This window comes from Schistocerca nitens, chromosome 6 (assembly GCF_023898315.1).
Source record: "Schistocerca nitens isolate TAMUIC-IGC-003100 chromosome 6, iqSchNite1.1, whole genome shotgun sequence".
NCBI lineage: Eukaryota > Metazoa > Arthropoda > Insecta > Orthoptera > Acrididae > Schistocerca > Schistocerca nitens.
Window position 1 is genome coordinate 171,537,868 of NC_064619.1, and position 24,945 is coordinate 171,562,812.

Consider the following 24,945-nt stretch of genomic DNA (forward strand, 5'->3'; position numbering starts at 1 on the left):
AATGTGGTTCTGCTCTTTATTCCCGTTCTGAAGAAAAATTTAATGCAAATTCTTTGATCCATTTTTTTCCAAAGCCAAAATTCACTGAGCACTTGAAAATACATAAAACCTTTTTGACTGTCTACAATAAACTAAATATTCAAAACAGCTGAAAATGAAAACATACATCAGGAACATGTGTACCAACAAGATTTAAAAATATATACATATATAAAATTGAAAATCGGTGTATAAAGCCCCTGAAATTAAAAAAATTCGCATTACTTTTTGATCACACCTTGTCTATAAATGCTTTTCTAAGACAAATACCAATGTTGTCACATAGGCCTTAAGCAGCAGCTATTTAATATAAATGAGAAAGTAGCATTTTCCATATTAATTCTAGCATGTAAAATGTAAGTTGAGTAGTACAAATAGCTTACTACAGTTTAACAATTGATTACCAATGCAGTCCAGAACTCTGCTTCACTTTGTTTCTATATTCATTAACTCATTCCACATCCCTGAAGGTTGTTCTTCATTATCGCATCTACAAAACGCAATGAATGAATAAGTGAGTGAGCAGTATAGAGTAGTTGACTAAATGATCTGTGATAGATTGCCTATTTATAAGTTCAGTTTTGCAAATGCCGCATAATATGACACTTTATTAACATGCCCAACTGTCAGTTTATCGTATAGCAGGAGTAGAATAGACAAGATATTTACATTCATGCAGTGTTTTCCTAATGCACTTGCTGCCTGTGAAGAGACATGGTACAGCTTTGAAAATCACTCCTCCAGTTTCAGAGTTCACTCTTCACTACTTGTACTTAGTACTTGCTCGCAGTTACTACTTGCTATACAATTATTTGAGCACTGATGCCAAAGTAATCATCTGGAGATCTTAATGAACCATATCAATCTCATGCTTTAATTCTTGCAAAGTCTAAGAACTGCAATTTTCACAAACAGCTGTACACATGCACAATACAGATCACTTGTCTCATACCCAGTTAGTGAGATTATCACTTTGAAATTCTAAAACACTCACGAAATATTGATATTGTACATATGAATTGAGGTATTTTGTGTAAATGACGGCTTTGCTAATGACACTTTTTAAGGAATTTAACCAGAAAGTTTTGTTTGAAGTCTGAGAAATAAGCCCTCATGTCTTCAGGCAGGCTAAACACTGTGTTCAACTAAATATAATAAAATCTTATACCCATCAGTCAAATTCCCCATTTGTTTATTTCAGAGATGGTATTCAGGACAATGTGGACAATTGCCCCAAGATACCAAACAGTGATCAACTAGACACAGATGGAGATGGCCGGGGAGACGAATGCGATCCTGACAAAGATGATGATGGAATCCCCAACAATGAAGACAACTGTCCTCTGGTTCCAAACAGAAATCAGGAAGATCTTGACAGTTAGTAACCTGATGCAGTTAATTTTCTCATAACATTATTCTTGCCATTCTACCTAAGGTGTTAGAAAGAAATATTTTCTAATATAATGATTTTTGTCTGTTTCCTTTTACTTTACAGAAAATGGCATTGGAGATATCTGTCAAGATGACTTTGATAATGACAATGTTCCTAACTACTTAGATAACTGCCCAAACAACTCAAAAATATATTCAACTGATTTCAGGTAATTTACTGAAATTAATTAATCATCTTATGAGTGTTACATTGATCTTACCAGTCAATCATATAGGATTACATATTATGTGATATAATATACACAGAAAACTTTATGGTTGCTATTGTAGGTCCATATGATGGGATATTTTGTGGATGACATACAACACAATGTAGCACAGAATAATATTACTTTATTGCTCAAAATGGTACAGTACACAACAAGTAAGCACATCTGCTCAATCTGAAATCATAGAGCATACTAACAATACACAATCGACACCTAAAACAGTCTGCTGTGGAGCAAGATCAGTTACACAGGGGTTACACAGTGTGTCATCCTCACAGAGCACCCCCTTCCCAGCCCCCCCCCCCCCCCACCTTTCCCTGTAGTGTTGAGTACTGGGGAAAGACAATCGCCAGAGGCAGGTGATAGTGCAATAAGGTGACATCTGTGTGACGGTGTGGTGGTGGGTGATGTGCCATGGTCATTTGACAGGACAGCATCTGAGCTATAGGTGTTGAAGGTGTGATTGCCTGGTTTCCATTGCATAGCATCAAGGTGGTAATCTTGCTATACAAGTGGTCACTGTCCAGCCATAGCAGGACTGTTATGGAATATCTTTTGTTGGGGGCATTCCGATAGGGTCAGCTATCGGGGATTTGAACTCATGGTCCTCAATTGCAGTGGTAGACAGGTGTGAAGTTCTAGGAATGGTGACTGTGAGGATACTGTCAGGAGATAACTGTGATTGATGACTGCCATGTCCACCTCATTGCAATCTTTCTTCGTGTTCGACCATAAAAAATTATTTGTAACAAGCCATGTTGGCTGCCATGTCCATGTCATTGCAATCTTTCTTCATGTTTGGCCATAAAAAATTATTTGTAATAAGGCGTGTCAGGTGAACACCAGGATGTGACAAGTTGTGCAGGTGGCCAAATATGATCTACCAAAATGGTTGAGATATGAGGGGACAAGCTCGGTTCTGTAACACATCGCACAAGATCCTTCTTGTTAATTGTTCATTATAGATCATTTGTTGCAGTTGCTCTTCTAGTGCCCTGGAGAGGCATTGCAGAAGTGCTGATTGTATTGAAGAATATTTGTTGTACACTGGAAGTGCAAGGATGACACTTATCACATGTGCAGGTTCACCCAAGTGTCAGAGTACCATGATGAATATTGTAACATCACTGGTGTCAAGGATGCTGCCCAATAAGGGAAACCATGTGAAGGGCTGATCAGAATGAAATGGCAGTAGCTTGAGGTGAACACTAGATTCAGTTGAAGGTAACATCTGTGGGTGGTCATACTGTTTTGCCATGGAAGAAATAGTAGTGATAATATAGGTAAAAGTCCCATTTCCGTACATGTTGGGGCGTGGTAATGCAGGCAGACTGTGTGCCGTGTCGGCACTGGATCAAAAATCAGTTCACATGGCATGGAAAAGTCATCATTCATAGTGGGTGATCACGAGTACAGTCGGTCAGATACTAGTTGGTCAGTATGGGCTGCTTGCAAAGTTGGGGTGCAACAGAATCACACCCACTATAAGTCAATCATAATACACCATTGTTTGGTGTTGTCAGCAATTGTCGACACACTTCACTGTTGAGCGTCACAGTCATTTTTCAAGAATACACAATTTGTTTGGAAGTCAGTTTACGGTACTGCATACTATGGCACTGCACTTGTTTGTGTAATTTGTGAATTGCAATGCACAATAATTACACAATGACTGGACTGTTGATATGAAGTATCCAGTTTACCATATACTTGCCATAATACACAGTCGTTGCAGGTCACCAATGTAGATCCATACAGTGGGTACGGTGCAGATGACGTACAACAAAATACAGTACGGAATAATATTACTTTATTGCTCAAAACGGTACACAACAAGACAGCACATCTGCTCAATCTGAAACCATAGGGAGTACTAACTATACACAGTCAACACCAAAGTTAGGCCGCTGTGCAGCAAGATCAGTTTTCAGCAGGATTACATGACAGGGTGCACCACACTCCTGCATTTGCAATTCTTTCAGTTCCCTTAGGTTAATTTATATATTTTGAGTGTTCCATGTCCCAGTTGTCTGATATAACAATATAAAATGGAATAAGCTCATATTTAAATATTAACAGTTACAGATGTGTTTGTATAAGGCAGCAAAAAAAAATTAGTTCAGTAATGAAAGCAAGTATATAATTATTTGCACTGCATACATTAAATATCGAAATAAATCTGTTTGTGAAATAGAAGATATTGTTCACATGCAAACTTTTAGTTGGCTTTCAAATTTAGTTTTGACATCTATTATACAATGTATGCCACACAGTAAGTGATCTATGATTTTGGTACAAATAAAGATCACCTGAAGTGAAAGTAATCTGATGACATTTTAATCCTATCAACATGACAGAAGGTTTGGAAGATGAGTTGAAGAAAATGAATAGTGTCTTGAAATGAGGTTATATGATGAACATCAGTTACAGTAAAACAATGGTAACAGATGTAGTCAAATTAAACCAAATGATATTGCAGGAACTAGATTAGGAAATGAGGCACTAAAAGTAGTACATGGGGGTTTGCTATTTGGACAACAAAATGACAGAAATTGGCCACAATGGAGAGGATATAAAATGCAGACTGGCAATAAGAAGAAAAGCATTTCTGATAAAGAGAAATTCATAAACATCAAACATAAATTTAAGTGTTAAGAGAGCTTTTCTGAATGTATTTGTCTGGAATGTGGCCTTGAAAGCAAGTGAAACACAGAAGACAAACAGTTTTGACAAACAGAAAATAGAAACTTTTGAAATACTACTGAAGAATGCTGAAGATTACAACAATAATAATGTTATATAATGGGATAGATAAAAAATATACTCTCTAAGTGCTGGCAGAATACACACATAAAAGGCGGATGTAATTGGCAAGCTTTCGGAGCAAGTGGCTCCTTCTTGAGGCATAAGGGTTGAAGGGAAAGGAATAGGGGTGAAGGAAAAGGACTGGAGAGGTCTAGGAAAAGGGGTAGATTTTGGGAAAGTCACCCAGAACCACAGGTCAGGGGAGATTTACCATACAGGACGAGAAGGAAAGACTGATTGCTGGGGACTGCATTTTATGAGATTTGAAAACCCGAGAGCTTAAAGATGGAAGACAGGGTAATATGCAGACAGAGAGTACAGCTTAAACATCATGCATGGGTTAATAAAAGGGAAAAGCTAAGTGCATTGTACATAACAGAGGTCGGAGGGGGGCAGTGAAAAATAGACGGGAAAGCTAATGACAGATGCAGAAAAATAAAACTGAGTAAAGCAAAGAGTAGTTACAGTGAAGAAATGCTGAGACAGAAGAAATTAACATAAATTAAGGCCAGTTGGGTGGCGAGAAGGGAAGGGATGGTAGCTGTCAAAATGCAGGTACTGCTGGTGGTTTGTAAGCTGTATTGAGGAGGACCAAGTGGAGTGGATGGAAGAGGAAGGTGTTAAGGTTGTGAAGGAATGAGGCTAGGGTTTCTTGGTCCTAAGTCCAAACCGTGGAGATATGACCAGCCACCCTGAACTAGACCAGGGTGTTTGGGTTTTGGCAGGCTGGGAAGGTTTCCTCTAGATGCCCCATAAACAAGCTAACATAGGAGGGTGCCATGTGCATACATACTCTGATACTCATAAATGTTACTACTCAGTGGAAGAGTTGATGAAGGATCAACTGATAATTTAAGTAGGATTTCATAGGTTGTTAGCATGATTCTATAATGATAACTGATCATTCTTAAGAAAAATTACATTAATTTGTAGGCGAAATTAATACCCAATTAAAGTAGCCATGCTAATTTTTTGTATGATGATGATCACTTTTACTATGGGAAAAATCGTCTGGCTCTTGTGCGGGCAGTAGGTGTAGTCAAAAGTGTGGTCAGTGGTGAGCAACTGGACATTGACACTGTAGTTGTGAGGTCCATGTGGGTGTGTCAGGGTGTTGCATAACTGTGGTTGTTGGTATGCTATCCGAAGGTGGTGATGGTATGACCCATATTGGTTTCCCTCTCTTGATAAATACCTTGCGGCATTTGCCATTTTGTAAGATGTCTAACATGGCCTGCATAGGTGCATCATTGGCCAAGCTCCAATTTGAGGGTGGAAATGCCTTAAGCCCTCATAAAGTACCAACAGCTCTCTATCAAAACCACTCCATTTTCTTTGTCCTGGATATAATTTTTTCAAAAACAAAATTAACAGCTGCCAATGGTTCTAGAATTTTTAATATAGAGTGGTGCCAGTTGCACTTTGGCTAGCATATACAACAAAGTCCAGTGGTGTAGAGGGTACAGTGTATGTGAGTAGCACTGCTTCCATGAGATCACTGGAAGCTTTGTCCATTTCTGGAGTCCACTTTAGCGCTCGTTTGTCCTTGGTGTTGTGACTGGAGGTGATTTCATCAGAGGTTTTTGAATGTAAAATGTTGCCAGAAGATGATAGTGATAAAAATTCACCATGCCCAGAAAACATCTCAACTATTGATAATCCTTTGGCATCAGAAGGTCATGTAAAATGGGTTTCTTCTCTTGTAGTGGGTAGATACCATGAGCCAAGGCCCTGTGGATGAGAAAAGCTACTTCACTTTTGTGTGTGATGCATATATCCTCGTTTAATACAAAACCATGGCTTTATAGTCTCTGTCGTATTTCATGAACATGTCTGTTGTGTAACTGAGCATTAGACGAGAATACTAGAATAGCATACAAATATGTAAAACAAAATGTTAGTCCTGGCAAAACTTTGCCAATGAAATGTTGCCAGGTGTGAGCAGTGATTTTGATTCTGAATGTCATTAACAAGAATTCAAATGATCGAAATGCATAATCATTACTGTTTTTGGTGTTTCACTAGGCACTACCAGAATCTGATTACAAGCCTTGAGGCTATTCAGAACAATGAAAATATTTACACCTGCCAAAGTACATGAAAAGCCTTGGTATTAGGTATGGGATACCTGTCTGATAAACTGATAGCATTCAATTCACATTAATCAGCACAGAATGCCACAAACCATCCTTCTTCTGGACCAGGTACATGAGATGCCCTTGGGCTGTTGAAACAATGTATAACTCCTAATGAAGTATTTCTTCAAAGATTGCTTTAGTCTCTATTAGGCATTCTGGTGCAATCCTGCAGATGCATTGTGAAACAGGCGGGCCTGGTGTCATAACTATATGGTGCATGGCATTGTGCTTAACTCTGCAATGCTGCATCAGCCTCTGTGGCACCAATGAAAACTCCGTCATATGCACAATGATAGTGCCCTGAGAGAACTGTGTACTTATAATGTTGACTCTATTCAGCATGTCAACAGCAAAATGACGCTGATCTCCAGTCACTTTGCAACTGACAGTCCCATTTATTGAATACACATTTGTCAAGTACACAGTAAGTGCAAAATGTGAAAGAAGATCAGCACCTAGGATAGACAGCATTGTCGGCAACTGCAGAAGTCCACTTGAAATGGGAAGCAAAACCAATATCAATCATCAGATCTTTACAGCTTAGAGAGGATAATGTAATACTTTATAACCATTAAATGTAGAGACTCATCAGATATTACATCAGTTGTGCATGAGGTAGGTGCCTCGGAGCCAGTGTCAATCAAGAAAACCAAACCAGAAATTTTGTCCAAAATATGTAACCGCTGTGATGTTGTAACGTACGCAGGGGGTGGTAGTGCTTTAGTTGTCCGAGCAGGTGCTGTACTGCTAGAAGTGGCATATCTGCCAATGAGACTACAGCCATGAGACTGCACTCCTTTTGGTGGTACTGTTCTTTGTAGGTGTGGTGATCTGTCGTGCCAAATCCAGGTCACACATGAGTAGTTTCACAGCTTTGTACACTTCACAGCATGAGATCCAAGATGTCTAGATACCAGCAGATGTTAGCAGAACTAGCTTGGAATTGGCTGTGATCTTGAGTCTGCATAATGGAAGAACGGTGTGAACTAGAGCTTTCATTAAGACCAGTCCATAGTTGTAACAACTGAACCTGCTTGGTCATCATCTCAACCATGGCACTTACACTTCAGAATTTTTCACCTACGGTCTTTGAGTGTCAGTACAAGGTGATGGCACAGTGAGATGTCATGTCTTCATGTGAGCTTGGCAGTTGTCAGTAGTAGTTGGCTGGAACAGTGGTAGCTGTTGACCCCATGGCCACCATAACAATCAAATCTTGTGTTGCATGCACCCAATCAGCAACCTGCAGTAACATATGTAAGGGTTGCCTTCGTGCACATTCAAAGATAGCTGAATATGTGAAGGCAGCTGTTTTTGCCATGTATGTTATAACAAATCATCAAAACTCTCATAAAGTCTTTCATGATACACCACTTGTTTAACCTCTCCATGAGATAGTTTAACCATTTTGAGAGCAAGGTAGGCTCACTGGTGAGGTGGGTGCAAAATAATGCCTGAAATTAAAGTGGTCACATACTGGCCCAGGTTGCTGATCATCAGTGTAAACTGCTCATAGTCTTCAGTGACCCACCAATGAACAAAAACATTTTCCACAACCATAAACCATGTTTCCGGTTGTGCAGGTGTAAAAGGAAGGGCCTGTAATTGTAACCATGATGCAGAAGAACTGTACAAGTTGGTGGGGAGAAAGTCTTTAACACGTGCGTGTGGCCATGACACAGATAAGAGTACTGGAACCAGTAACCTGTCAGATCTGGTTTGATATCACTTCCAGGCATAGTGTGGGTACTCAATATGTATGATTGCTCTTGCTCCAAGGTTGGATTGACTCATGGTCCTGCATTCATTGATTGTTATGCAAGTGAAAAGAGTTCCAAATCCTCAATCTCTTGCTGTTGGTGGTGGTTTCCACTACCAATGGTGTATAACTGTTTATGTGCACCCCCACACCAAAATCGTATTTCGCGAGATGCTGAAAATACTTGTGTACCGTAAAACTACTCTTATATCAGTGTCACCATTAATGCAGGCGAAATTAACACTCGTGTATAAGCATCCATGCTAATTTCTTGTGTAATGATAATCATGTTTATTGCAGAAAAAAGCAATTTATCAACAAGCAAACCAGAAATCAGACAATGAAAAAACAACACTTTCACAGATCATACATCAAACTTGATTGATCAATCATTTATTCTCACAAATTTAAGAATAGTGTTCCATTTCATTAGCTATAATTTTATGAAAATAAATTATTAATCAGATGATTAATAAATGTATATTGTGAGATGAATAAAGTGATATTTATTATTTATTAGTATACCACCACACCGCAACCCTGTCAGGTTACCTCTCCTTTGAGCCAGGTTTCAAGTACACAAGTTATTCACTCATTTAAAATAAACTATTTTTTGCTATGAATATAATAGAGAGAAATCGACCTGCCAGCGCTTTCGTATGGTAAGTCACATCATCTTTGTTTTTAGATAAACTATTTTTTGCTTTATTTTACAGTTATTTCTCAGTTACAGAGACATAATATCTAGCGATGTTTCAATACCAATAAAGCTAATGTATGTTCATGAAAAATAAATGATTTTTTATAACAATGACATTAAATTAATTTTTTAGTAATTTTTCCTATTTGCAACCAAGGAAATAAAAAAAACTATATCTCTCTCCAGGACATATCAAACAGTGGTTCTGGACCCTGAAGGTGACTCACAAATAGATCCAAACTGGGTAATATATAATAAAGGTGCAGAAATTGTACAGACAATGAACAGTGATCCTGGACTAGCTGTAGGTATGTATGTTATGAAAGTAAGGAAGACATTTTAGAACACCAATATTTATTACATTCTGTCTGGTTACTTAAGTTATGACATCCCACAACAAATAAAAATATATGTCTTGTCATTATGGTGAAAGATGCTGACAGAACATCTACTTGCACTTTTAACCGCTGGAATAGCTAAATACAAGGAAGTTCAATTCCATGTTATAACAAATTATGAGCACACAAACTATACACACCGAATATTTTTGCAGTTACGAGTGACGATCTGTTTTGTGCATGCCATGAGTTAAAATTGTTGTTGTTGTGGTCTTCAGTCCAGTGACTGGTTTGATGCAGCTCTCCATGCTATTCTACTCTGTACAAGCCTCTTCATCTCCCAATAACTTCTGCAACCTACATCCTTCTGGATCTGCTTAGTGTATTCATCTCTTGGTCTCCCTCTAAAATTTTTACCCTCCACACTGCCCTCCAATACTAAATTGGTTATTCCTTGATGCCTCAAAACAGGTTCTACCAACTGATCCCTTCTTCTAGTCAAGGTGTGTCACAAATTTCACTTCTCCCCAATTCTTTTCAGTACTTCCGCATTAGTTATGTGATCTACCCACCTAATCTTCAGCAGTCTTCTGTAGCACCACATTTCGAAAGCTTCTATTCTCTTCTTGCCTAAACTATTTATTACCATGTTTCACTTCCATACTTGGCTACACTCCATACAAATACTTTCAGAAGCGACTTCCTGACACTTAAATCCATACTCTATGTTAACAAATTTCTCTTCTTCAGAAACGCTTTCTTTGCCATTGCCAGTCTACATTTTATATCGTCTCTATTTCAACCATCATCATTTATTTTGCTCCCCAAATAGAAAAACTCATCTAGTACTGTGTCTCATTTCCTAATCTAATTCCCTCAGCATCACCCGATTTAATTCAACTACATTCTATTCTCCTTGTTTTGCTTTTATTGATGTTCATCTTACATTTTCCTTTCAAGACATTGTCCATTCTGCTCAACTGCTCTTCCAGGTCCTTTGCTGTCTCTGACAGAATTACGATGTCATCGACAAACCTCAAAGTTTTTATTTCTTCTACATGGATTTTAATTCCTACTCTGAATTTTTCTTTTGTATCATTTACTGCTTGCTCAATATAAAGATTGAATAACATCGGTGATAGGCTACAACCCCGTCTCACTCCCTTCCCAACCACTGCTTCCCTATCATGCCCCTCAACTCTTATAACTGCCATCTGGTTTCTGTATAAATTGTAAACAGCCTTTTGCTACATGTATTTGAGCCCTGCCACCTTCAGAATCTGAAACAGAAGTATTCCAATCAGTATTGTCAAAAGCTTTCTCTAAGTCTACAAATGCTAGAAACATAGGTTTACCTTTCCTTAATCTATCTTCTAAGATAAGTCGTAGGGTCAGTATTGACTGATGTGTTCCAACATTTCTACGGAGTCCAAACTGATCTTCCCCGAGGTCAGCTTTTACCAGTTTTTCCATTCGTCTGTAAAGAATTCATGTTACTGTTTTGCAGCCGTGACTTATTAAACTGATAGTTCGGTAATTTTCACATCTGTCAACACCTGCTTTCTTTGGGATTGGAATTATTATACTCTTCTTGAAGTCTGAGGGTATCTCACCTGTTTGATACATCTTGCTCACCAGATGGTAGAGTTTTGTCAGGGCTGGCTCTCCCAAGGCTATCAGTAGTTCTAATGGAATGTTGTCTACTCCCGGGACCTTGTTTCGACGTAGGTCTTTCAGTGGTCTGTCAAACTCTTCATGCAGTTCATATCTCCTTTCATCTTCACCTACATCCTCTTCCATTTCCATAATATTGTCCTCAAGTACATTGCCCTTGTATAGACCCTCTATATACTCCTTCCACCTTTCTGTTCCCTTCTTTGCTTAGAACTGGGTTTCCATCTGAGCTCTTGATATTCATAAAAGTGGTTCTCTTTTCTCCAAAGGTCTCTTTAATTTTCCTGTAGGCAGTATCTACATTACCCCTAGTGATATATGACTCTACATCCTCACATTTGTCCTCTAGCCATCCCTTCTTAGCCATTTTGCTCTTCCTGTCGATCTCATTTTTGAGACATTTGTATTCCTTTTTGCCTGCTTCATTTACTACATTTTTTATATTTTCTCCTTTCATCAGTTAAATTCAATATCTCTTCTGTTATCCAAGAATTTCTACTAGCTCTCATCTTTTTACCTACTTGATCCTCTGCTGCCTTCATTATTTCATCTCTCAAAGCTACCCATTCTTCTTCTACTGTATTTCTTTCCCCCCGTTCTTGTCAATCATTCCCTAATGCTCTCTCTGAAACTCTCTACAACCTCTGGTTCTTTCAGTTTATCCAGGTCCCATCTCCTTAAATTCTCACCTTTTTGCAGTTTCTTCAGTTTTAATCTACAGTTCATAGCCAATAGATTGTGGTCAGAGTTCACATCTGCCCCTGGAAATGTCTTACAATTTAAAACCTGGTTCCTAAATCTCTGTCTTACCATTATATAATCTATCCAAAACCTTCCAGTGTCTCCAGGCCTCTTCCATGCATAAAACCTTCTTTCATGATCTTGAACCAAGTGTTAGCTATGATTAAGTTATGCTCTGTGCAGATTTCTACCAGGCAGCTTCCTCTTTCATTTCTTACCCTCATTTCATATTCACCTACTACTTTTCTCTCTCTTCCTTTTCTTACTATCGAATTCCATTCACCCATGACTATTAAATTTTCGTCTCCCTTCACTACCTGAATAATTTCTTTTATCTCATCATACATTTCATCAATCTCTTCATCATCTGCGGAGCTGGTTGGCATATAAACTTGTACTATTATGTTAGGCATGGGCTTCGTGTCTATATTTGCTACATTAATGCTATCACTATGCTGTTTGTAGCAGCCTACCCACACTCCTATTTTTTATTCATTGTTAAATCTACTCCTGGAGTACCCTTATTTGATTTTGTATGTACCAACCCTTTTTAAATTTTCTAACCTACCTGCTTGATTAAGGGATCTGACATTCCACACTCTGAAACATAGAACGCCAGTTCTCTTTCTCCTGATAACAGCGTCCTCCTGAGTAGTCCCTGCCCAGAGATCTGAATAGGGGACTGTTTTACCTCTGGAATATTTTAGCCACGAGGACACCATCATCATTGAACCATACAGTAAAGCTGCATGCCCTCGGGAAAAATTAATGCTCTACTTTCCCCTTGCTTTCAGCTGACACTATAAACGGTCACCTCTCAGATCATTTATGTTGAACTCAAACGTAATACTTGATTCAAACCAATAAAAATTAATAAGTACAAGTGAATACCATCTTTATGCTGAATCTCATACTCTGTAATTATTACCATTGGGGTCAACCATAAATGAAACACTCGCGTGGAAGTTCTGGCTGCACTCATTAACAGTACCATCTCATAAACAAAAAAAGTTAATATCCATAAAAACCCAAAAGTACAATTAAAACCTGTGCCATTAAATTGAGTATACACTATTGACTGCACTGAGTTATGGAAAGAATACTACAAGCAGTGAAAACATCACTTCACAAAGAGACCTGGAGATTAAAAGCAGAAAGTATTAGCAAACAGATACAATCTTCAGGTAACATTTCAGAGCCTTGTTGGTCAGCTGTAAATTGAATTAGAGAAATGCAATAGAAATTAATATTAATAACATAGAGTTAATTGTTAATAATGGTGACATTTATGATTCCTTTCTAGCTACCAGTATTTTTAAGATTACTTCATAGATATCACTGAAATTGATGTCTAAATGAAACAGTACACTCAGTATCCACATGAATGAAACAGCTAGCAAACAGAACTGCATTAGGTACAGGTGATTTTCTGTAACTGATCAATAACCTCAGAAATAAAAAGTCAACAGGCTAATAGGAAATTACTCCATTTCGACAGACTAAGTGTAAACATGAGTTAGTGAAACCATTAGTTCATCTACTAAACTGTGTGCTTGAAGAAAGTGTATTTCCTGACAATTTGAAAATGGCTGTTGTCAAACCTTAACACAAAAAAGACCTATTACCTTAATCTCAACATTCAGGTAGGTGACTGAGAGACTAATGTTAAAAAGCATCTTGGAACACAATAATATAACAAGCAGTTTTTGATAGAATAGTTGACAGCACACGGGACATATCTTTGTACCCAGTAGAATAGTTCATAATAAGAGGGAACCTCCATGGTATACAGTCACTGTACAGAAACTTCTAAAGAGAGAGGAAATACTGTGTATTAGGCATAAAACAAAGCTTAGAGTTATAAATAGAGAAATGCTGAATGAAACACTTATGGCTCTCAAGAGAGCAATGCATCATGCCTTCAATGACTACCATAGCAGTATACTGTCAAATGACATTTCACAAAATCCAAAGAAATTCTAGTCACATGTAAAGGTTGTAAGTGGCACTGAAGAAGTTAGTGTCCAGTCCTTAGCAAATGAGAGAAGAACTGCAATTGAGAGTAGCAAAGTAAAAGCTGAAAAGCTTAATTCAATTTTCAAATGTTCCTTTACAAAGGAAAGCCCAGGAGAATTGCCCCAATTTAATCTTCGTATCAATGAAAAGATGAGTGAAGTAAGTATTAGTGTCAGTGGTATTAAGAAACAGCTGAAATCGTTAAAACTGAACAAAGCTCCAGGGCCCAGTGGATCCCTATCAGAATCTATACTGAATTTGGAGCTGAGTTAGTCCATCTTCTAATTGTAATTTGTTGTAGAGCCCTAGAACACACCTGTCTACTAGAAGGGTAGTAGAAGTGATCCCTATAGCTACTGTTAAATATTCTTGACGTCGATTTCTTGTAGACTTAGAATACACTCTGAGCTCAAACATAATGAGATATCTTGAACAGAATGACCACCTCAATGCTAACCAGCATGGTTTCTGAAAACATCAGTCATGTGAAACCTAACTCGCACTTTTTGCACACAACATACTGAAAGCTTTTGATCAAGGCAGTCTGGTCAATGTAGTATTTCTTGGCTTCCAAAAATAATTTGACTTTGTACCACATCTATGCTTATTGTTAAAAGTAAGACTGTAATGGGTATCAAGTGAAATTTGTGACTGGATTAGGACTTTTAGGTAGGGTGAACACAGCATGTTATCTTGGCTGAAGCATCATCATCAGATATAGAAGTAAATTTGGGTGTGCCTCAAGGAAGTGTGTTGGGATCCTTGCTGTTTATCTTGTATATTAATGACCTTGCACATAATATTAATAGTAAAATCAGGCTTTTTGTGGCTGATGCAGTTATCTATAATGAAGTACTATCTGAAAGAAGCTGCATTAATATTCAGTCAGATCTTGATAAGATTTCAATGTGGTGCAGAGATTGACACCTTGCTCTAAACATTTAGAAATGTAAAATTTTTTACTTCACAAAATGAAAAAACATAGTACGCTATAATATCAATGACTCACTGTTGGAACTGGCCAACTCATACAAATACAGGGGTTTAACACTTTGTAGGCATATGAAATGTAATGATCACATAGGCTCAGTTGAAGGCAGAATACTGTGAAAGTGCAGTCAGTTTACAAAGGAGATTGCTTACAAATCACTCTTGTGACTGGTTCTAGAATATTGCTCAAGTATGTGGGACCTGTACCAGACATGACTAACAGGGGATATTGAGTGTATACAGAGAAGGGCAGTATGAACTGTCACAGGTTTGTTTAATCCATGGGAGTCTCACAGAGATACTGAAGGAACTGAACTGGAACACTCTTGAAGATAGATGTACACTATCCCAAGAAAGTCTATTAACAAAGTGTCAAGAACTAACTTTGAATGACTATAACCCCCCCCCCTCCCCCCATGTATCCATGAATCACTCATATCACTCACATAGGGATTGTGAGGAGAAGATTAGGATAATTACTGCATGCACAGAGGCATTCAAACAATCATCCTTCCCATGCTCCATAAATGAATAGAACAGGAAGAGACCCTAATAACTGGTACAATTGGACCTCACAGAGGTGTATAGATGTAGATGTAGATGTAGAAGTAGATCCACTCCCATCAAATCTTACAATGAGTGATGTCACTGGAAAACCCATACAGTTTTTAGAAACATGTTTAAAAGATCAGCAGTGTACATGAATTATATGTGATAATAGAGAAGTACTAGAGAGAGTGAAGATGACCAAGAAGAAGAAACATAAATTTTAGTGTCACTTAGGTCTCCATTTTGGAGCCATTCCTTTACATTTGTTATATGAATGATTTTCCAAGTTGTGTAGACAATAAGGCTCCAATTACTATGTATGATAATGAAATGTTTGGGCTCTGGATGAGCAATGAGCCCAACTTGAGTGAGGAGGTTCAAAACTCCATTGAAAAATCAAAAGTTCAATTTGTAAGTGATAATTTTAAAGTTAATGCAGAAAAAACAAATATTATACACTTTAAACATACTGGTTCAAATATAATACTGCCAATGATGAAATCCTGTCAAAGGCTTGTTCAGGGTGTAAGGTCTTCATTTTACATGAAGATGGCAGATTTTCATGGTAACAGCAAGTTGATCATGTCTGCAACAAGCTATAGGTTTTAAAGAGATTAATCCTACACCTTACATCTGAAACCCTCTGAATGGTGTATTTTGGATTGGTATATCCTTTCTTGTCTTATAGAATAGTACTGTGGGCAGGATCTTAACTGAGTTTTTTGTTGGTGCTTGGCACCATATGATGATAATATTAAAAAGGAAAACACTTTGCAGTGTTCTGCAAAATTACATTTATTTGGTCATGTGCTGGCTTTCTGCTTCTTAGGCCACCTTCAAGAGACAGCTAGGTGTATGTCAAAAGGATGGCTAAACATGATGTGCAACTTACACAGACATTATTTGCACAGAAGATACAAAAATGGCAGAGTGTTTACATAGGAAAACATTACATTTTTTGTCACTTAGAAATGATTATATACTATTAACTAAAAAACAGGTGAATCCAGTTTTTATGTGGAGATACATTTAACAACTGTTGAGAAATAAGATTAATTTACAATGTGAATCTATTATTTGTAACAAAAACTTATTTTAACAAAGGGGAAAAGGGAAATTGAGTCTGGTCATTTAATGCTACGCTAGCAATATGTATCACATGATCACATGCCTGTTGACTTCCAGTAGGGTCATCTGCTTTTTGTAACAGAGCATAAAACTTCACATTCTACAACATACAAATGGTGTTCTGTTAACAGGTGACTGGCAAAACTAGAACCTTTCTTTGTTAATCTCCAGCTTCTTGCATGTTCAGATAGCCTAGTTACCACAGCTCTGCCTCACCGACCAATACATACTTTTTCACACTGCTTGCATGTGATTTTACACATTCCACTCCATGCCAAATATTGCAATCTGTCTTTACTATTGAATAAAAAATTTAATATGCTATTGGTACTATGAAATGCAGGTCTTTAGTTGAGAGACTGACTTTTTTGCAAAGTTGTCTGAAATGTTGCCAATATATGGGATTTTGCACCAGGCTTTATACCTACTTACCGATTGCTGTTGGCCGGTGTACAGAAGTGGTGTAATTTTAGACATTTTCCTTTTTTGTAATGTATTATCAATCAAGGCAGAGCTATGGCCTTTGCTAGAAGCAATATACTTGATGGTCTGTAGTTCTGTTCAAAAGGCTGTCAGATGATGGAACAGATATGAGGCAATACACCATTGAATGGAAAGCTGCATGTTTGTGGTTGTGTGGATGATGGGAGCTTGCAGGGATTAAATACCTCATGATTCCTGAGCAAGCAGGTTTATAGAATAAAGAAAAGTTACATAAGTCACAGAGTCTTAAATACGGTAGTAAGTGAGTTAGTATACTCCAACAGAATTAACACAAACTGCATTACGATGACTCTCCAGGCAGCAGATAAATTTTTTCTTTGACATTTTTCTATACCTAAGTTAGCACTGACAGTGACGAGGGAAAGTCAGTTTCATGAATCAAGGATAAAACAAATATTAAATTAACATAAAGGTAGAAGACCAATAAGTACATAGCTGCAGAACACAACTGTCAGCAAAGTCAACATAACTGCAAAACTACCACTCATTTCTTATACAGGTATACCTGACCAACTACATCCTTAACCATATACTTCTCTTTAGTAGTAGTAGTGGTAGTAGTTATATTCATTTGTGGATCACTTTTAAAGGATATTAAATACGGGGGAAAAGATGTAATTTATATATACACCCATTTATGTACTTACAGGTCTAGTTTGACAAGAATCAGAAAGGCAGTCAGTTGTGGCTTTGTAGTAGGAACCATATGGGCATTTGCCTGAAGCATTTTAGCAAAAACTATGGAATCCTATTCCATAATGGCTGGATGGAGATTGGAGCTTCCACTCCCATCTTGTTCAGGTCCATAGATGGTACCTTCATGACCAGGACACATGGCCAAGACAAAAGCAAAACCAGAGCCACAGCCTCAACACCTTCTGTTGCATCTGTTTCAACTGGTCCTATTCAGCCCAGCATGCTGCCTTCCTAGATATTGAACTCCACTTCTCCGGTGTCTCCATAAGAGCCTCTGCCCATATCAAGCCCACCTACCACCAACAGTTCCTCTATTTTGATAGCTGCTGTTCCTTACAAATGAAAAAGACCCTCCCATAGCCTGGCCAAATGCAGATATCAAATCTGTAACGATGAGCAATTCTTGCCCAGTAAGCTGAAGATCTTACTAAGGCCTTTACAGGCACTATCCTTCAAAACTAGTCTGTGATCAGATCTCCCACAACATTTTCACACAAGCCCCTAATTCTCCAACCATCACCATAAACCAACTCCAACAAGCACTGCCTCCATACTGGAACAACTTAGGCAATTTTTTTGCCTGGACTTCAGCTACCTGTCACCATGCCTGGAAATGAGGAACATCTTACCAACATTTCCTCCCACCCCTCCAAAAGAGGTATTCTGCTGTCCAACCAATTAACAAAATACCCTAGTCCATCTCTATGCTGTGCCTAATACCAACCCTTTGCCACATGGGTCCATACTTCCGTGAAAGACCCTGCTGCAGGACTTTTACTATGTACCTGTCCAGCACATCCTGAGACAGAACCACCTGTCAAAGCAGCCATGTCATACACCAGTTGTGCCCCTCTAACTTTTTTACATCCCTTTATGTGGATGTGACCATCAACAAGCTGTCCATCAGAATTAACGGCCATCATCGGATTGTGGGCAAGACCGGAGTTCTGCTGAGCAAAATATGATCAACATCAATGGCTACTTGAGTATGCATTCCATGTCACTCTACCCTCCAATAACAGGTTCCGTGAAATACATAGACAGGAAGTGTACCTAAAGCACATCCTTCAATCCCAAAATCCTCTCGATCTCTACCTCTACCACCTCCTGCCCACACCCACCTTCACTCCTGTCCCCAAGCCTCCCACTTCATCCCATCATCCACACACATTTTCCTCTCAATAGTCTCTGTCCTCCTCTTTTCTATTGCCCCCTATCAAACATTCCTCCATCTCATCATGTGATGCTTGCAACACAACCTGCCTGTTTCAGAGCAGGCTCACCAAAGCCGCATTCTCGTCCTGATCCTTGCTCTGGAGCAGGCGCACAAATACCATGTTATCATCCTGATCCTGGTCCCTCTCAACTCTCAGCCAATTTTCATTCCTCCTCCACATCTGTTCTCTCACACTCCAGCCAACACAGCTCCTCCAAATTGAACTGCAGTGCTGGGAAAAGGGAGGGACAGGGGGAGAGGGGTGAGAGGGTGAGAGAGAGAGAGAGAGAGAGAGAGAGAGAGAGAGAGAGAGAGAGAGAAGAAGGACACTGTCCAGTAAGTCAGCAATCCTTTCAGTCATCTTGCTTATGTGTCTCTTGACCATTCAAAGCCTCATCTGTATACTGAGTCATTACCCTAACTCCTTTCATTATTTGTGTTCATAAAAATTGTACAAAACATCAGTAATTGTTGATTACTTCAACCCAGATATATTTCCTGAAATGACCACAATGCTTAAATCACATAAATTTATGCCCATACAGGGGCTTCACAGTATGTCCTCATTGTGTGCACAATTTATGAATGGAACAGGAAAGTATGGATGGGAAGGCAGATGATGATAGGGGAATAAAAAATATCCATTGTCATACACTGTGTGGTAACCAGCAGAGGATAGACGTAAATTAAAGAAAAATACTGTGGATGATTTTTGTGTATATTTACAGACTGTACTGGAACAGCATCATTCTTTGTGTGAATTTAAAACCTCTTTATTTATTTTTCATGATGGTCCATATTCTTGGTTTTGTCCATATATCTTGGCTAGCATTAATCCCAAAAAGTCAAAGAGGGGAAGAAAGAACTGTTAACAACTAACATTGTGACACTCACATTCTACTCTGTAATACAGTTGGGGAAAGAGCAAATTATATGCCCAAAAGAGGTCTGAATAAGCTACAAACATGGAGCACAAATATTCTGGGCTCACTAAACTGAAACCGCATATTTCAGCACAGATAAAATTCACTTCCAAAACAATAATGAGATGGCTAGACATAGTTAAAAATTACTGGTCACTAAGTTTAACAATTTTTTGCTGCTGGAAACAAAAGCCTCAAGAGAAAAATGATAATTAAAAGCAGATACATTTACTAGTAAGGAGATCACCTTCAAAAATACTCTTAATATAAATTACTAAGCTCAAAACAGTTTTTCCAGCCATCAACAGTTTTCATTGGAATTCATCTGTGATGTTGTTGCTCTTGTTGTGGTCTTCAGTCCTGAGACTGGTTTGATGCAGCTCTCCATGCTACTCTATCCTGTGCAAGCTACTTCATCTCCCAGTACTTACTGCAACCTACATCCTTCTGAATCTGCTTAGGGTATTCATCTCTTGGTCTCCCTCTACAATTTTTACCCTCCACGCTGCCCTCCAATGCTATATTTGTGACCCCTTGATGCCTCAGAACATGTCCTACCAACTGGTCCCTTCTTTTTGTCAAGTTGTGCCACAAACTCCTCTTCTCCCCAATTCTATTCAATACCTCCACATTAGGTATGTGATCTAATCTTCAGCATCCTTCTGTAGCACCACATTTCAAAAGCTTCTATTCTCTTCTTGTCCAAACTATTTATCGTCCATGTTTCACTTCCATACATGGCTACACTCCATACAAATACTTTCAGAAATGACTTCCTGACACTTAAATCTATACTCAATGCTAACAAATTTCTCTTCTTCAGAAATGCTTTCCTGGCCATTGCCAGTCTACATTTTATATCCTCTCTACTTCGACCATCATCAGTTTTTTTGCTCCCCAAATATCAAAACTCCTTTACTACTTTAAGTGACTCCTTTCCTAATCTAATTCCCTCAGCATCACCCGACTTAATTTGACTACATTCCATTATCCTCGTTTTGCTTTTGTTGATGTTCATCTTATATCCTCCTTTCAAGACACTGTCCATCCCGATCAACTGCTCTTCCAGGTCCTTTGCTGTCTCTGACAGAATTATAATGTCATCGGTGAACCTCAAAGTTTTTATTTCTTCTCCATGGATTTTAATACCTACTCCAAATTTTTCTTTTGTTTCCTTTACTGCTTGCTCAATATACAGATTGAATAACATTGGGGAGAGGCTACAACCCTGTCTCACTCCCTTCCCAACCACTGCTTCCCTTTCGTGTCCCTCGACTCTTATAACTGCCATCTGGTTTCTGTACAAATTGTAAACAGTGTACAAATTGTAAATAGCCTTTCGCTCCCTGTATTTTACCCCTGCCACCTTCAGAATTTGAAAGAGAGTATTCCAGTTAACATATTCAAAAGCTTTCTCTAAGTCTACAAATGCTAGAAACGTAGGTTTGCCTTAACTTAATCTTTCTTCTAAGATAAGCCATGTGGTTCCTGAAGAGGGGCAGCAGCCTTTTCAGTAGTTGCAGGGGCAACAGTCTGGATGATTGACTGATCTGGCCTTGTAACATTAACCAAAACGGCCTTGCTGTGCTGGTACTGCGAATGGCTGAAAGCAAGGGGAAACTACAGCCGTAATTTTTCCCGAGGACATGCAGCTTTACTGTATGATTAAATGATGATGGCGTCCTCTTGGGTAAAATATTCCGGAGGTAAAATAGTCCCCCATTCGGATCTCCGGGCAGGGACTACTCAAGAGGACGTCGTTATCAGGAGAAAGAAAAGTGGCATTCTACGGATCGGAGCGTGGAATGTCAGATCCCTTAATCGGGCAGGTAGGTTAGAAAATTTAAAAAGGGAAATGGATAGGTTAAAGTTAGATATAGTGGGAATTAGTGAAATTCGGTGGCAGGAGGAACAAGACTTTTGGTCAGGTGATTACAGGGTTATAAATACAAAATCAAATAGGGGTAATGCAGGAGTAGGTTTAATAATGAATAAAAAAATAGGAGTGCGGGTTAGCTACTACAAACAGCATAGTGAACGCATTATTGTGGCCAAGATAGACACAAAGCCCATGCCTACTACAGTAGTACAAGTTTATATGCCAACTAACTCTGCAGATGATTAAGAAATTGATGAAATGTATGACGAGATAAAAGAAATTATTCAGGTAGTGAAAGGAGACGAAAATTTAATAGTCATGGGTGACTGGAATTCGTCAGTAGGAAAAGGGAGAGAAGGAAACATAGTAGGTGAATATGGATTGGGGGGAAGAAATGAAAGAGGAAGCCGCCTTGTAGAATTTTGCACAGAGCATAACTTAATCATAGCTAACACTTGGCTCAAGAATCGTAAAAGAAGGTTGTATACCTGGAAGAATCCTGGAGATACTAATAGGTATCAGATAGATTATATAATGGTAAGACAGAGATTTAGGAACCAGGTTTTAAATTGTAAGACATTTCCAGGGGCAGATGTGGATTCTGACCACAATCTATTGGTTATGAACTGCAGATTGAAACTGAAGAAACTGCAAAAAGGTGGGAATTTAAGGAGATGGGACCTGGATAAACTGAAAGAACCAGAGGTTGTAGAGAGTTTCAGGGAGAGCATAAGGGAACAATTGACAGGAATGGGGGAAAGAAATACAGTAGAAGAAGAATGGGTAGCTCTGAGGGATGAAGTAGTGAAGGCAGCAGAGTATCAAGTAGGTAAAAAGACGAGGGCTAATAGAAATCCTTGGGTAACAGAAGAAATATTGAATTTAATTGATGAAAGGAGAAAATATAAAAATGCAGTAAATGAAGCAGGCAAAAGGGAATACAAACGTCTCAAAAATGAGATCGACAGAAAGTGCAAAATGGCTAAGCAGGGATGGCTAGAGGACAAATGTAAGGATGTAGAGGCTTGTCTCACTAGGGGTAAGATAGACACTGCCTACAGGAAAATTAAAGAGACCTTTGGAGAGAAGAGAACCACTTGTATGAATATGAAGAGCTCAGATGGCAACCCAGTTCTAAGCAAAGAAGGGAAGGCAGAAAGGTGGAAGGAGTATATAGAGGGTTTATACAAGGGCGATGTACTTGAGGGCAGTATTATGGAAATGGAAGAGGATGTAGATGAAGATGAAATGGGAGATAAGATACTGCGTGAAGAGTTTGACAGAGCACTGAAAGACCTGAGTCAAAACAAGGCCCCGGGAGTAGACAACATTCCATTAGAACTACTGATGGCCTTGGGAGAGCCAGTCATGACAAAACTCTACCATCTGGTGAGCAAGATGTATGAGACAGGCGAAATACCCACAGACTTCAAGAAGAATATAATAATTCCAATCCCAAAGAAAGCAGGTGTTGACAGATGTGAAAATTACCGAACTATCAGTTTAATAAGTCACAGCTGCAAAATACTAACGCGAATTCTTTACAGACGAATGGAAAAACTGGTAGAAGCGGACCTCGGGGAAGATCAGTTTGGATTCCGTAGAAATGTTGGAACACGTGAGGCAATACTAACCTTACGACTTATCTTAGAAGAAAGATTAAGTTAAGGCAAACCTACGTTTCTAGCATTTGTAGACTTAGAGAAAGCTTTTGACAACGTTAACTGGAATACTCTCTTTCAAATTCTGAAGGTGGCAGGGGTAAAATACGGGGAGCGAAAGGCTATTTACAATTTGTACAGAAACCAGATGGCAGTTATAAGAGTCGAGGGGCATGAAAGGGAAGCAGTGGTTGGGAAAGTAGTGAGACAGGGTTGTAGCCTCTCCCCGATGTTATTCAATCTGTATATTGAGCAAGCAGTAAAGGAAACGAAAGAAAAATTCGGAGTAGGTATTAAAATTCATGGAGAAGAAGTAAAAACTTTGAGGTTCGCCGATGACATTGTAATTCTGTCAGAGACAGCAAAGGACTTGGAAGAGCAGTTGAACGGAATGGACAGTGTCTTGAAAGGAGGATATAAGATGAACATCAACAAAAACAAAACGAGGATAATGGAATGTAGTCAAATTAAGTCGGGTGATGCTGCGGGAATTAGATTAGGAAATGAGACACTTAAAGTAGTAAAGGAGTTTTGCTATTTAGGGAGTAAAATAACTGATGATGGTCGAAGTAGAGAGGATATAAAATGTAGACTGGCAATGGCAAGGAAAGCGTTTCTGAAGAAGAGAAATTTGTTAACATCGAGTATAGATTTAAGTGTCAGGAAGTCGTTTCTGAAAGTATTTGTATGGAGTGTAGCCACGTATGGAAGTGAAACGTGGACGATAACCAGTTTGGACAAGAAGAGAATAGAAGCTTTCGAAATGTGGTGCTACAGAAGAATGCTGAAGATAAGGTGGGTAGATCACGTAACTAATGAGGAGGTATTGAATAGGATTGGGGAGAAGAGAAGTTTGTGGTACAACTTGACTAGAAGAAGGGATCGGTTGGTAGGACATGTTTTGAGGCATCAAGGGATCACAAATTTAGCATTGGAGGGCAGCGTGGAGGGTAAAAATCGTAGAGGGAGACCAAGAGATCAATACACTAAGCAGATTCAGAAGGATGTAGGTTGCAGTAGGTACTGGGAGATGAAGAAGCTTGCACATGATAGAATAGCATGGAGAGCTGCATCAAACCAGTCTCAGGACTGAAGACCACAACAACAACAAGATAAGCCATAAGGTCAGTATTACCTCACGTGTTCCAACATTTCTACGGAATCCAAACTGATCTTCCCCAAGGTCGGTTTCTACCAGTTTTTCCATTCGTCTGTAAAGAATTCGCATTAGTATTTTGCAGCTGTGACTTATTAAACTGATAGTTCGGTAATTTTCACATCTGTCAACATCTGCTTTCTTTGGGATTGGAATTATTATATTCTTCTTGAAGTCTGAGGGTATTTCACCTGTCTCATACATCTTGCTCACCAGATGGTAGAGTTTTGTCAGGACTGGCTCTCCCACGGCCGTCAGTAGTTCTAATGGAATGTTGTCTACTCCCGGGGCCTTGTTTCGACTCAAGTCTTTCAGTGCTCTGTCAAACTCTTCACGCAGTATCATATCTCCCATTTCATCTTCATCTACCTT

General features: G+C 38.8%; 1 protein-coding gene across 1 annotated transcript in view; it reads left to right on the forward strand.

Annotated features, from left to right (window-relative positions):
* Positions 1-24,945, forward strand: part of LOC126262531 (cartilage oligomeric matrix protein) — a 472,157-nt gene that overhangs the window by 413,171 nt on the left and 34,041 nt on the right. The window contains exons 17-19 of the mRNA XM_049959203.1: positions 1,241-1,416; positions 1,535-1,640; positions 9,289-9,410. Of these exons, the coding sequence (XP_049815160.1) occupies positions 1,241-1,416; positions 1,535-1,640; positions 9,289-9,410 (404 nt within the window). The remainder of the gene's footprint in view (positions 1-1,240; positions 1,417-1,534; positions 1,641-9,288; positions 9,411-24,945) is intronic.